This window comes from Ruditapes philippinarum, unplaced genomic scaffold (genome assembly GCF_026571515.1).
Source record: "Ruditapes philippinarum isolate M1 unplaced genomic scaffold, ASM2657151v2 ctg96_1_1_1_1, whole genome shotgun sequence".
In the NCBI taxonomy this organism is placed as follows: Eukaryota; Metazoa; Mollusca; class Bivalvia; order Venerida; family Veneridae; genus Ruditapes; species Ruditapes philippinarum.
Genome location: NW_026861771.1, coordinates 96534 through 112247, shown reverse-complemented (window position 1 = coordinate 112247; position 15714 = coordinate 96534). Strand labels below are relative to the sequence as shown.

General features: G+C 32.0%; 1 protein-coding gene across 1 annotated transcript in view; it reads right to left on the bottom strand.

Moving 5' to 3' along the window:
• Positions 1–673: 673 nt before the first annotated feature.
• Positions 674–15714, bottom strand: part of LOC132716771 (peroxisomal ATPase PEX1-like) — a 46994-nt gene continuing 31953 nt past the window's right edge. Inside the window, exons 12-21 of the mRNA XM_060700106.1 lie at positions 15392–15569; positions 13116–13336; positions 12572–12636; positions 11714–11773; positions 6627–6709; positions 5251–5354; positions 4571–4849; positions 3986–4093; positions 3271–3449; positions 674–1393 (exon numbers count right to left, since the gene is read on the bottom strand). Coding sequence (XP_060556089.1) covers positions 1306–1393; positions 3271–3449; positions 3986–4093; positions 4571–4849; positions 5251–5354; positions 6627–6709; positions 11714–11773; positions 12572–12636; positions 13116–13336; positions 15392–15569 — 1365 coding nt within the window. The 3' untranslated portion in view covers positions 674–1305. The remainder of the gene's footprint in view (positions 1394–3270; positions 3450–3985; positions 4094–4570; positions 4850–5250; positions 5355–6626; positions 6710–11713; positions 11774–12571; positions 12637–13115; positions 13337–15391; positions 15570–15714) is intronic.

The following is a 15714-nucleotide window of genomic DNA, read 5'->3' as shown; positions in this document are numbered from 1 at the left end:
GTCTGTACTTCCACTATATGTTACTCAATCTTACAATTTCACCTTTCTGTTTTAATTAAAATCCTTTTTATTGCTATTGAAGTATTTTACATTTTTTTTTCACAAATTTCCTATACCAGTACATGTATTAAACTTGTAACACAATGTCCTTTTTATACCTTATATGGACTCTACAAAGTCACAATGTTACATTTGAAATATTGAAGTGTAAATAACCAAATGGTTGGTCACAGACAGTGTAAAGCAAATGAAGAAATCTACACATATATCCTTTGTTGTTACAAAAAACTTCCTATCTACCAACCCACTGAAAAAGAAGTGGGTAGTGCAATTGTAAACAAATCATAATTTGCTGATGTTACTAAAAATTAAATTTACTATCACAAATATTCAAGCCACAAACTTTATGAGCATTTTAAACAAGCAAATGACGTTGTGTTGGCTTTGAAATGACATCAATATTTTTAAATTCACATAGAGATTTCCTAATTCCCCCCTACCTCCAGAAGTTCTAGTGATGACGACAGTGAATTATACAACTTCAAATTTTCAACAAAGAGTATTATGATGACTCTTAATCTCTAATGAGGTACATGTAAACTTAGCAAATTAACAATTCCTGCTAAAATCTTATTCTAATCTGAAAATCTTCTTTGAACTAAAATTCTTTTCATTTAAAGCGGCCTTCAGCTTTTATTTTCTGTTGAAATAACAATTCTGTTGTTTCAAACTAAGTATTTCAGTAATTTTATATTGAAAAAGTGCATGATATCACTGTTAATCCTTCTACAAAACTGCGCCTGAGATCTATTTATAACACATCAGTGACGTTCATTTCTAAAAATAGAAGATCTGAAAACGAAATGTTTAATTTACTCATTTCAAATATAGAACGCGGACTGATAGATTAGAGGTATTGACTGGTTTCCCTATTGTTATTTTATTTTTTCCTCAGCAAATTTCATTTTCCACCTTACATGTATTTCTTTTGATTTTACAATTATATGAAATGATTTATCTTAAAATAACATTATGTAACCTTTAGATATAATAAACTGAAGGCTGCTTTAATACAGTGATGAAAAATAATACAACATGCCATGTGTGATTTCAATTACAGATCACTAGTTAAAATCTAGTGTTGTTATTTACCTACAAGATTTTAATCATTTTGACTACATTTTACAGTTTGTATGGATCTAAAAACACATCTATATAATTTTCAATGCAAAAAAGCATTAATCATTTACATAACGGTACTGCACATACAACATTTGTGTATATTTTAGGATTATTGTACTACTATCAGGCTAAAGTGGCTTTCATCTTGTCCATAGCTTCCATATAACCAGTGTTAAAATGGCCGCCTCTTGCAGACACAAAATTGTCATATCTGAAAATAAGAGGGAAACTTGAATACAAGATTTAATGATACATTGTAAATGGAAAAGCTTTTTAACCTCAACAATATTTATTTCCTTTTCAATATTTTCTAAACAATGCATTTATTACAACCAGAATTGAGTAGAAAGCTTGAAAGCTTATATAAAACTCTCTCCTGAACCTTTGTTATACAAGTATTTAACATCATTTATGATAATGAAATCAAAGTTTAATAATCATTTCAGCCATCACAGTGACAGGCTTATGCCTTAAAGGCCAATTAATGGTGCATTAATGCCAAGCAATGGTAATATCTCAGCTGTATTCCACAAATGACAAAACAATTTATCCAACATGATTTCTGATCACTAGGGCAAATTACCATTAGACTGTCACTCAATGTTCTAAATCAATTGTTACAAAAATTAAGCTTCGACCAAGAATCAAGAAATATCGCCTTGCCAAGAATCAAGAAATTATGCCTCACCCAAGAATCAAGAAATTACGCCTCTCCCAATAATCAAACTAGCAACCTTGGATTAGTTAACTGATGCTCTCCTTTATGAGCTAAGCAAGCAGAATTCAATACAAAATCCTGATCTTTCTAAAAGAATGGTATGAGAATATATTTTTGATTCCTTAGTGACTTAAACCAAGACTGTTTGATTCGAATCCAGAACAAAGGATGCTTATGAAATTTAAAAACAAATCCCATTATAGATATCAGTCACTTGGTGAAGGTACTAATAGAATCTATCATTGGGTTAGATAGAGGATAGGGAAATCCCAACCCGAGGGTGATCGGTTCCATCGGGAACGAGCCTTGGCGAGTTCCCGATGGAACCGATTGCCCGAGGGTTGGGATTTCCTATCCTCTTTCTAAACCCAATGGTTGATTATTTTTCTCACTCACCTGAACACACAAATATCAGTGAATCTACTTGCTACGCCCATTACAACGTACCTAGTTTTGAAAAGGGGGCGGGGCTTAGGCGCCTGACTTTCTATGATTAAAAAGCATTATGTACGTCCGCAAAAAATTCTTCTGACCAAGTTTATGTGTGAAAAATTTAATGAAAATAAATTCATATGAGACCCCTCATGAAAAAGCAAGGTTATCATGATGAAGCACATCGATATTAAAAACGGAAAGTGCCATAATATAAGTGTTAAATAAGGAATTCAGTCCATACTTCAAAAAATTATGGTTGACAAAAAAGCGTTTACCGTTTGCAAAGATTTTTCTAATTTTTCGGTTATTTTGGCCGAATATTCAATTAAAATATATCAAAATGAGATTCGTCATCAAAAAACATCGTTATCTTAACAAAAAACATGAATGTTTTTCAGGCAAAGTGTCATAATATCCGATTTTACGAAGAACGTTTCGATATTTTAAAGTGTGCTATTTTTAGTAACAGATCGTTATTGGAAAGGGCGGACCTAGGTAGAGTAGGACTCAATGCAGTGTGAAAGTTAATATCAATCTATTTTGATTCCGTAGACAATTTAATAGATTAGCTTACAAATTTTTAATACATTTTGACCTTTTGACGTTTAATTTTTGTTAAAATAGGAGTGAATCGCGTATTATTTAGAAGTGCTGCACGTTGAGTGTGAGATAAGCCCATGTGAGATAAGATTTTCCAACACCGCTATTTTTAGTAACATTTAAGGATTTTTCTATCTGGTTAGTGAGAATAAAAGAAACTGTCACCAAGTGTGACAAAATGAAGGACTGTAAGGAAGAAAAACAAAATGGCAATTATATTGAACTGGAAAAATTTTAGAATGATAAAAACACACAAGACACTTATTATTTAAAGGGCTTAATGAACAAGAACAATCAAGTGTATACACCCAAGTTGTACAATTCATTATACGTACATTCTCTGATACTTTGCGCGTTCTTCCCCAGTCACTGACGGCCTCATTTTCTCAACAGCTGCCATCATATGTTCTTGTGTTACCTTGACAACATTCTTCATTTGGAATGGTGACTCAGGTTGGTTATCTACCACAAAATGATCTGAAGCCCTCCTTTCTCTTAACCTAATATGTGACACCTAGAACAAAGAAGATTTATGATTATTGATGATGATGAAGTCTATGCATCATCGGGGTCCATTTGCCCATTCAGGCACTAAGTGCAGCTTTTCCTGTAGGATATGTCACCAGTCATGCCCTAAAAGGATTAATTTTGAAGTGGTGATAATTTACCTCCATGCAATTTCAATGGAAAATTGGCCAGAAATTAATTTGAGCCAAATGGTAGGTCACTGTACAGTGGCCAATGAGTAACCTGAGACAATAGGAAAAGAGCTGTTATGTCAATAAAGGGCCTGCCTTTCAAGGTGTCACTCAATATGTTAGGGGCTCAAGCATACTTGCATACCATTCTCGTTTTCCCTACCTTCTTTGTAGAGCCCAGTGAATTTGAAAAAGAAATACATGTATTCAAACATCAAAATCCTTATTTATTCCTGACGCTAATAAAAACATTTTCTGTCAGAAAACATGAACTAAATGAATTTATTAGCAATATTCAAGTTCTCGTTGAAACCATTAGCCCAAACATGTTGCAAATTATTTTTTATCTCACCTGATTACTTAACCTTTCCTCTACCTCCTGGGTCACCTGGCTCACACCTTCCTCTAAACTAGGTATGTAGGCTAACGTCCCTGATGAAAATGACTTCCTTCTTTCTCTCTGAAAGTATGCATTTATCATTAACTTTTTTTCATTAACTTTGTTCAATCTCAGAAAAAAAAGATTTATCTATGTGATTAACCCAATAACATTTTGTTAAATGGAAAAAATTCTGCCGCTTTGTGTAGAGCATATACATGTACATGTATTAAGAAAAATTCTACTTAATTTAATTATTTGACCTTGATCACCTTCTCCATAAACGTAATTAGTTTCAGGGAAATTGATCTAAAATTCTAAAATTATGCTATGAACAGTTAAGAGTTTCTTTGGAATCTGTGAAAATACAGGCTAATTTGCCCATTAGTGCACCATGATAACTAAATATCATTTTAGAATAGTAACTCATTTTATGGTTTAAACTTACCATTTAAGAAATAAAAGTAACTCTATATGTTATTTTAATCTTCACTTGAAATTCATTAAGCATTAATAAAAATGAATTTAAAACTACACATTCAATATTTCAAAACCAACCTTTGTCTCTAGTTTCAATTGCGTGGTTTTTGATCCACTCTTTAGTTTCGAGGCCAGACCTCTTTTTGGCATCATTCCAAATTTTCCAGTGTCAGTGTCGGAACCATCGGCCACAGCAGACGTAAACTCGTGTATCGCTTCAAGCTGACCATTATACAATAACGCCTTGAAATCAGCACCAGTAAAATCCTCACATTTCTCGGCAAAATATTCAAAGTCTATGTTGTCAGTTAGATTCATTTTGTTGGATAGGGCCTTTAAGATATGTAACCTCTCAATCTATAGGTTAAAAAAAAAAGAATGTGATGTAATCTCTTTTACTATTGGTCGACACATTTAAGTATAAATAATCTCTCATTCTATTGGTTTAGAAAATATATACGATTTAATATACATTTTACTCTATACCTTTCCTGGATAACTAACCAGTTATGACCAATTTCTAATACAGACTACTTGTCCCATATGATTTTTGAGACAAGTGACAATAAGACTCAATGTCAGAGTCAGATCACATGTCACAGAAAAATTACGCCTCGTACGAGGATCACACCAGCCACCCATGGTTTACTTATCCCTACTCTCCTTATTGACACATCAACCTTTATTGAGCTAAGCAAGCAGACACATAAACCTTGATAAAGACATACAGATATATACATGTATATTAAATGTCTGACCTGATTTGGAAGTGGACAATGTAGACATTTGTCGAGTCTACCAGGTCTAAGAAGAGCTGGATCAATCAGGTCTGGTCTACTGGTAGCTGCCAGCACGTACACACCTGATATGATAAACAAATATTAGTTACACTAACAAAATAATTCTTCACTTTCTCTAAAATCAAACTAAAACTAAAATATCAATACTATAAACATTTTTTTTTTTTTTTTGTATTTTATGTTAAAGAGGTGTTTGTTACATTAATCTGAGAAAAACAATCTCTCTTAACCCTAGACCTGCTAAATTCCTAAAATGGATTTGTCTTGTTTTGAATTTGGAACAGTCTATTCGATGTAAAAGGGATTTCAATATCAAAATACATGAATTAAACTACCAAAAGTATAGAGCCTGGTCAGACTGCACAGATTTCAGATTTGTATGGTTCTATAATGTTACACAACTTTAAATTTATAATTCTAAGCCTCAAGTAGGAACTGAATCTACATCTACATCAGCTGATCATGGTCTGCACTGTTTACTATTTTACCAGTTAACATTTGGCAATAAAAGTATAAGCTAAAAATAATGAGTTGTTTCCCCTTGAGCAAAAAACGGACAAGATCACTTAAGATATATAGTGTAGTATAAGGATAAAAAATGAGTTGTTTCCCCTTGAGCAAAAAACGGACAAGTCCATTTAAGATATATAGTGTAGTATAAGGATAAAAAATGAGTTGTTTCCCCTTGAGCAAAAAATGGACAAGTCCATTTAAGATATATAGTGTAGTATAAGGATAAAAAATGAGTTGTTTCCCCTTGAGCAAAAAACGGACAAGTCCACTTAAGATATATAGTGTAGTATAAGGATAAAAAATGAGTTGTTTCCCCTTGAGCGAAAAATGGACAAGTCCATTTAAGATATATAGTGTAGTATAAGGATAAAAAATGAGTTGTTTCCCCTTGAGCAAAAAAACGGACAAGACCACTTAAGATATATATAGTGTAGTATAAGGATAAAAAATGAGTTGCTTCCCCTTGAGCAAAAAATGAACAAGTTCATTTAAGATATATATAGTGTAGTATAAGGATAAAAAATGAGTTGTTTCCCCTTGAGCAAAAACTGGACAAGTCCATTTAAGATATATAGTGTAGTATAAGGATAAAAAATGAGTTGTTTCCCCTTGAGCAAAAAATGGACAAGTCCATTTAAGATATATAGTGTAGTATAAGGATAAAAAATGAGTTGTTTCCCCTTGAGCAAAAAATGGACAAGTCCATTTAAGATATATAGTGTAGTATAAGGATAAAAAATGAGTTGTTTCCCCTTGAGCAAAAAATGGACAAGTCCATTTAAGATATAATTATAGTGTAGTATAAGGAATATTGGACCTACCATCCAGACCTTCTACACCATCTAACTGTGTGAGTAACTGGTTAACCACCCTGTCTGTTACACCTGTGTTATCATGACCTCTCCTGTAGTTATAATAAACACTGTTATTTTTATATCTACATGTATGTGGTGGTTAATTTAAAACAATAAATAAATAAAAAATATATACCCAACAAAATCTGATCTTCAATTTTCAGACAGTGAATTATAAATCTTATGAATATATAGATGACAGAAGGTTGGTCAGGTAATATAATAAAGACTGGTCAGTGGACACATAATGCTTCTAAGGCCAACTTTGAAATATTTTTTGTTTCCCCTCCCACGACCCATGCCAGTTTGGGTAGAGTAGGTAGGTAGGTGGGTAGGGTAGGGTGTTGGGGGGGGGGGAGCTTAGGGTAGGGTTAGGGTAGGTAGGGAAATAATTTTTTTCGTTTTCCATAATATCTTTGTTTGTTGAACATTTATTTTTTATTTATATGGATATCAAAAATTGTGTAACATGTACCTTTTGATGAGTTTAGAGTTTATATAGAACCAAAGTTTTAAAGTTTTAATATATTTACATGAGACAGACATAGATATATAAATATGTGACTCAGCTTCAATATTTAGTGGGAAAGAAAGTATGTTTGGCGATAAAATTGTCAAAGCAGTGACTTTTGTAGGTGTATGTAGGTAGTGGGAGGGGAAACAAACAATATTTTCTTTTAGGCCCAAATTTGTGGCAACTCAAATTCCAACCATTTAAGTGTGTAATTCTAATTTCAACCATGTATGATTTGTTTGTTTGTTTCATTATACACCTTTTCCCAACAGTATTTCAGTCACGTAGGCAGGTAGTTTCCTAACCATTGTTCCTGAAGAGTTACACCAGTACTAGACTACCTTCCTCCATGCTAAACTACCAAAGCATCTCCCGGGGATCATATACATTTATTTTTATAAAAGACTAAAACAGCAAATTATCAGTTATTCATGCAACTGCAACGTTTTTTAATTATTTTTGCTTTCTCATGATTTCTACCACCTGATAAAATATAACGCAAAATAACATAAAAGTTCAGATATTTTTCAGGTTTGAATATTTACTAAAATCATCCATGGATTTAATCCTATTTGTTTAATACCGTGATTTATTATCAACATGATAATATCAATTTGATAAGAACAGCTTTCAAACCTTTATGATCTCATTTGGATATTCAAATACATTAAACTTAAATATTTATGTAAAGTTCAAGTTGTTCAAATCATTCAGATTCTTATCACTTGTATTACTATATGGACATTCAGTCAAAACTATTAAAACTGTAACGGAAACTTAAAAGGAATTTTTTATGTTGTTTACAAACCAAAGTTCAAGTGATCACATGAAGTCAAAATGTATATATTCTTAAATCATTACATCATGGCATTTTTTTTAAGTCTATAAATAGAATAATCACTTGAAACAACATAAAAATTTTAATGTCTTCATTATTTTGTTCCAGGCTGTATTCCTACACACCTGTGAACTTTTTCTTATTTTAAATTATTACATCATGGTATTTTTTTTTTGTAATAAGTCTTTAAATAGAATTGTTTCATCTAAAAATAGAATATAGAGCATGGCCATAGAAAAAACATCCTAACCACAAGATGCTATGATATCAATTTTTTTTCCCCATCTGATTATTATAAATAGACAAGTTTTAAAATAGATTTAGAAACATTTTTATGACATGTCTACCAAAAATATTTTGCAAATTCACACCAGGAATACCTTTAAAAATACCTTAAAATATGTGACCTGTACACAGGAGTGTTACTTTTTACCTGTGAAATTTACATATAGTTAAATCAGGAAGTTAACACCATTATTGTAAACTTGTGGTCCTATTTCAAAATACGCATAGTAACAAAACTAAATTTATCTCAGATCCTAAAAAAATAATAATATTAGGTTCTCAACAAACACTTTTTCAAATTGTATAATATACTGGGCAGGAACCAGTTTCCGGACAGAATTCGAGTTTTTTTAATTGTCTTATTTTTTCATAATAAACATGCATTAATAAAACTATCATATCAAAAACCTGAGTTCTAACTACTTCCGATAACACAATTAATACTGCCTGGTGATGTAAGCAATGTACAAACTGAAGGGTTAAATTAGGTCATCAAAAGTGTAAATTGTTCACTCTTGCAGAACCAGTTTCCGGACATATATTAAGCTGCTATTCATATCTGTTTTTAACTGATAATTATTCTAATAAAACAAAAAAATTCTTCTCACATATTAGCTTTCTTATATAATTAAGCTGATTTACTGAAAAATGTTTATGATAGGATAAATAACAATCACGTGATGGGTCTCGGAATGACTGAAAAGTGAAACGGATATTTTTGTGATTACGGCAGCAACGAAGTGCGAAAGTGGAGTAAACCTAGCTAAACACCGTTTTCCGATATGTTACAGATTTAGCTCTGGGGATTACACCCAATGAACTTTCGAATGAAGTACATTGTGCATTAATTGCTACCCCAAATTATATCCCGAAATAAACAAAATATTGCGCATGCGCAGAACAATTTACATGCCCCAAAGGGATATAAGGCTGTTTTTAAAACACAGGTAAGATATCCTCACGGAATTTTAATGATGTATCAACTTGGAAGGAAGTTTATTTTCTCAAACAATCAAACCAAGCATCTTCATGACATATAATACCGATCGTCATCGATAAAGCCAAAATTAAGCCGTTATAATACTTGTCCGGAAACTGGTTCCTGCCCAGTATGCTAAAAATATAAAAATAAAATTTGATAGGCTTTACAAAGCAGGCAAAAAAACTAATTATCCATTCATAATAAAATTCATCTACTGGCATAAACCATTTCACTTCCTACAGGACGGATATACCTGTCCCACTCACAGGTCACCTGGCTGTCTATTTAAGGTAGTCTTACTACATTGCTTTCCAAAAACTTTCATATCGTAATAAATTGGTCATTTTCTTCACAATCTAAAGTATTCAATACTTATTCGCTGTTTATAACCGGAAGTTAGTACATAGCAATAAAGATGGAGTGATTGAAAAAATGACATTCTGGAAATAACCGATTTTGTACGATACTGGCCGATGTAACAATTTTTGGACAGGAAAGCATTACAGTAAGGCTACTGATATACCCAGTACTGGAATATGAAATGTTTTATTTGATTTCCTGATGTTGTATGGTATTATGTTGTCACATTTTCAGTGTGAAGTTGAATTAAAATCATTTTTATCTGAACTTTATTCATCATTTTCTATAAATATACATTAATTTATAGGATTTAGGTCAACACTTAGGCCATATCTGTAATTTCAAGCCCTGGAAAGTACATAGGAATTTTTAATTCAAAGCTAATGGGATGTTTTAGGGAATTTAAACTGACCTATGAAAATTGATTTTTTTAATACTTTGGATTTCCACACAATATACTGGTCAGGGACCATCAACCGGACACTTTTTGAACATTTTTCTATACAAATTTCATAATTTTAAAGCTAGAGGTACGAAAATTTGACACAGTACAGCTAGGTTCTTCTCCTAACTAACAAACTAGTTTGTTTAGTTCTGATTTTGTTGACACTTATATCCGAGGCCCGTCAAGGAGGGTATCAAAATTACCTAAATTGTACATACTACAGTACCATGTGTCCGGACAGATATGTAATAACGTTGATTTAATTCAGATAAAAGCTTTGGTGTTCTTTTTTTTATTTTTAACATGACACACAATATTTCAGCAGCAAATGCTGAAGTTTTGAATATTCTATTGTTACTTTGCAAATAATTATTGCTGTTATATGAGGTCAGGCATTGCTTTCTTGACCCCCAAATTTCAACGTCAACATTCTTGAAATAGACATTAAAATATTACCATTTACGAAGGTTGAAATAAATTTATTTAATTAATTATAGAAGAAACATGCATTTATTGTTGATAAAAAAGTGACTGACAACCAATGAACAAAGAAAATTCTAAATCAAGCATTTTCGGGGCCGTCCGGGTTTGGTGGTTGTCCGGTTTTGGTGGTCCCCAACCAGTATATTCTGTATTTTTTTATTTATTTATTTATTTTTTTTTTTAATTTTTCTACCAATATTCCAATCTCCACCATGACAAGTAATATAAATCCATAAATATGTGTGTAAATTCTAGATGAATAAACAACTTTGTACTTATAAAATATTGTAAACTGTTCTGGTATCATAAACTTATGCATAGAAATATATGAAAAAATCAAAAATCTTTTTCTTTCTTCTAAATTCAATAGTGCCCCATCTAACATGAAACAGTTGGGTGTGATACCTTTTTTATTGTGTCCTTTAGTTGGCAAGTTGCCCACTATTGAAGTTACACTCAAGCACACATAAACATATTTATCATAGTATTGTAGTAAATTCTATACTACATGTAGTTAAATTATTACTTTATAAACCATACATTATACTGAAATATTATCTACCACTGATAAAATTTGAATTTTGATAGAAATCATACAAAATCCCCTAAATTGAAAGAATGAGGTAATCATAAATAAATCATTTATGATAAACTGGGTAGGGCATTCATAAATAAATTTACTAAACCTACTACAAATTGCAGCTGAATATTTAATAAGGGAATGTTTTATTCAGTTTTCTTAAAATATATTCAGAGGCTTTTTAGAAACTGAAGGCAAAAAAATATATGAGCCGCGTCATGACAAAACCAACATAATGGGTTTGCAACCAGCATGGATCCAGACCAGCCTGCACATCCGCGCAGTCTGATCAAGATCCATGCTGTTTGCTTACAAACACTATAACAAGTAGAGAAACTGATAGCGAACAGCATGGATCCTGATTAGACTGCGTGGATGCGCAGGCCTGTGTGGATCCATGCTGGTCGCAAACCCATTATGTTGGTTTTGTCATGATGAGGCTCATATATGATTTAAATGTTTTTTTACTTTCCTGGTAAAAAAACTGTAGGCCTGACAGCCTACACAGCATAAAGGAAGCTATATCATTAAAGCAGGGTTAATGTAATAATTAAATTCATATTTTACCTTGGAGCTATAGAATCAAACTCATCAAAAAACAAGATACATGGCTTAGCACTCTGAGCTCTGAAAAATAAAAAAAAACTCATTAATATTTAGAGAGAAGATAATTATATACAATACGCTCCTACAGAATTTTTATTTTCATAACTGGTTCCACATCTACTGATCAATTATCTTTATAACAGTGTGGAACAGTCTTTACACCTACACTGCCTAAAACTCAAATCAGCATAAATTGTATGTTTTATTTTGCTGCCAAAGATAGATTGTAATGTTATGATACTTATGATCTCACATACGTTATATGCTGTTATTTTTTCTGATAACACGTTTTTAATATTTAATAAATAAATAAATATTAAATGTTGGAACAATTTATGTTTTTTTAATGAAATTCTTGACATCAAGTGAAAAATGATAATATTGATATTTGATTATACAGCAACAAGTATGTCAAGACAAAAAGAAATTCCCATTAACATAAAACTGATATTCCTATAGAATATTGCTTAAACTAATTTTGATACTTCATGGTTGAAAATATAAATGTATATGTATATGGTAAAAGTTTGTTGGTTTTGTTGTTGTTGTTTTTTGGTAGGGTTTTTTATAAACAGCCTACTCAGCGGAAGTCATATGGCTCATGTGAATTATTTAACAAACCTGTTATTGTAAGAAAAATTTTGATTCAGAATTCAGAACCTTGTAGATACTGACAGGCCTGATCCCACACAGCTACAAGTGTAATCCTAACCTACCTAAATCCAGCATAATACATGTCCAAAAGCAAAATAGTCTCTCAACAACCCTTTTGTAACAAAATGGAAAGGTCTTGAGTCTTATTCATATGTCACAAGTAACAAAGACTCATATGTTACAAGGAACATATGAACACTATTTACAACATGTAAAATGTCAAAAAATTTCTGTAATAATTAAACAACAAAATACATAATATATTTTAAAATATATATAACTTACCCAAAAAAGTTCCCTCAACGTTTTACTAACCCATATTTTTCAGTACTTTTGGCCCCTTAAAGCTAATAAAATTAGACCATCCTTGAAAAAACGCCTGCCCCGAAAGTTTTACCCCGGGCCCCGGGGCTCCGAATAACAACCCGGATCTCGTCGTAAAGGACAGTTTAAAAAAATGTGGGTACTGAAAAACACAAAAAAATTCAACATGTTTCTTAACATACCCAATACTAAAAAAAACCTGTTTTTTTAAAATTTTTTTTATAAATCAACAAAATGATTTTTAAAAAACACAATTCATTTTTAAAAAATGAAAAAAAATGATCTCAAACAAAAAATTGTGCTACATGGATTAAGTGAATTTTTTTAACCCAGTATAAAATGTAAATCTTGTCTAATATGCAAGAAAATTTTATGCCCCACTAACTCCATTCCTGACCAACCAAATCAGAATAAGACTTACCTTTGTTGGCCATTGAAGTGTCTCAATCAATGTCTCTTTGACATCAGTCAGACCTCCTATGTCAGACCATCCTAACTCCCCCGCTTCATGTAATGGAACATTTCTGATTGACGCTGGGGTGAACCCACTCAAAGCCTCCTCAAAATCGTGCTGTGTGAGGTCAAGCTCTAAATCGTCTTGGACAGCTATGAGAAGAAATCTTTCTTAGGTGAGTGTAAGTCATAAAAAACATAAGTTTATCATTTATTTAAAGGGAGACCCAGGCAAAATTTTTATTTCTTTGTTTTGAATTTTTCTTTCATTTTTTGTAGATGTCCTAAAAATGAACACTAGACAGTCAGAGAAAACTGTTCTCCTTATAAAGAATAAAGTGGTGGTTTCCTAACTTGACCCACGTGGGTCAGGTTAGAGCGTTAAGATTTCACAAAAGTTGTCACAGTGAACTCTGGAAACGTTAAAGATCATGTCAAATGAATGTCTGAGACTTGATTCAATCATACAATATTCACAATTTCTGTTATTGTAACTTCCAGGTTCTTTTCCAAGTCACATGACTTGTTTTTAAACTACTTGGTGATTCTGTCGGCGTCTAAATTTTGTTCAACATAGATATACTTACGCTTAAAACCCAATATGTATAGAATTTGAACAGAAATCCATGCTGGGACTTTAAAAAATGTCATTTTAGGGTGATTTAAGGACATATCTCATTTTAATATTTTTGTCATTATTTGCCTTAGTATCCCTTTAAGTTCACCAATGAAAATGTACTTATCTTTGTCTTAGACAGTAAAAGTATCAAAGCTTCAGTATATGATTAAATATTAACAAGCAATTATCATAGTATTGCAAGCAATCCATAAGTCCCCTACCGGTTAGAACCCCATCAACATTCTGAAGGACCATTCACTAATGTTTCAATTTTTCTCTATTTTAAAGTAAAATTTGTTGGAAAGTTCTTAAAAGTGATCACAGGAAACAGTTTTTTATGAACAGACAGACAGACGGACTGAAGGGACACTCTAAAGTTTAATATTTGAAACATCCCTGTTACCAAAAAATAACATTTTAAAAGCAAAATTCTTAAACAGGAGATAACTCTTGAATTAAAGATGCAATTTCATAAAAATTTTCAGCTCTTTTTGACTAATCAAATATTGTTATATTTGCCATGTTTTTAAAGCCTATTTGTTGCCAAAGGCAACTGATATTTTTTCAAAATAGGAAGAACAGATAAGAATGCATAAATCTCAGAGACTGCCATCTACCCATATGTCAAGTTTCATAAAAAAATATTTCCAGTACTTTTGAGTTATCACTGGGATTCAGTTTATGTGTAAAAATTTGCCATATTTTCAGTCTATGTGTTGCCATAGAAAAATAGAATTTTCAAAATAGGAAGAAAAGAAAAGACGTGCATAATCTCAAGACTGCCATCTACCCATATGTTAAGTTTCATAAAAATATTTCAGTACTTTTTGCGTTATCACTGGATCCAGTTTATGTGTAAAAAATTTGCCATATTTTCAGCCTATTTGTTGCCATAAGCAACAGAAATTTTCAACATAGGAAGAAAAGAAAAAGACGTGCATAATCTCAAGACTGCCATCTACCCATATGTTAAGTTTCATAAAAAATATTTCCATTACTTTTTGCGTTATCACTGGGATCCAGTTTATGTGTAAAATTTGCCATATTTTTCAGCCTATTTGGTTGCCATAGCAACCAGAATTTTCAACATAGGAAGAAAAGAAAAAGACGTGCATAATCTCCATACTGCCATCTATCCATACACCAAGTTTCATAAAAATATTTTCAGTACTTTTCAAGTTATCGCGGGATCCAGTTTTGTGGACGGACGGACTGACGGACTGACAGACGGACGTACCAAAATTTGATGTTTATGAGGCAAATGAGCTCATAAACACCACCTGGACCAACGTCCATAAGCAAAATAAGCTCATAAAAACAAAAAAAAACTCTTAATTTTAAATTTTATGAGTTTATGTTCTTTATTTAACTACGGAATGAAGCTCATAATAATCAAATGTTGGCTCGGACAGACGGACGGACAGACGGACGGAGGGTAAACCTAAAGTCCCCTCCGGTAAACCGGTAGGGGACTAAAAAGACTGAATCTATATTGTACATTATAATAGTCAGTATATTAGTATTATTCATATAAATGAAGTATATAGCCTTCAATGTATCAGTTTCTAATTATAAAGTCAAACTCTCACCTCTTCCCTGTTTGAGTATGTGCGCATGCACAGCTCGGCTGATAATGTGTTCCAAGTCTCGCGCCACATACCCCTCGGTGCGCTGCCCAAGATTATCCAGGTCTAGTTTATCTAAAGCTTCCCCTGTTACCATGGATTTACTTTTCATTATTGTGTGAAGGATTTCTTTTCTCTCATTCTGTAAGGGCAAATAATTTTAAAGTGAGAAAGAAGCAAAAAAAATTATTTTTTTTTTCATTCAATAGCTGCTTGTTTTATATCTCATTAAAGATATATTATGCTTAATTTTAATATTTGAAAATATATATTATATCAAACTCATT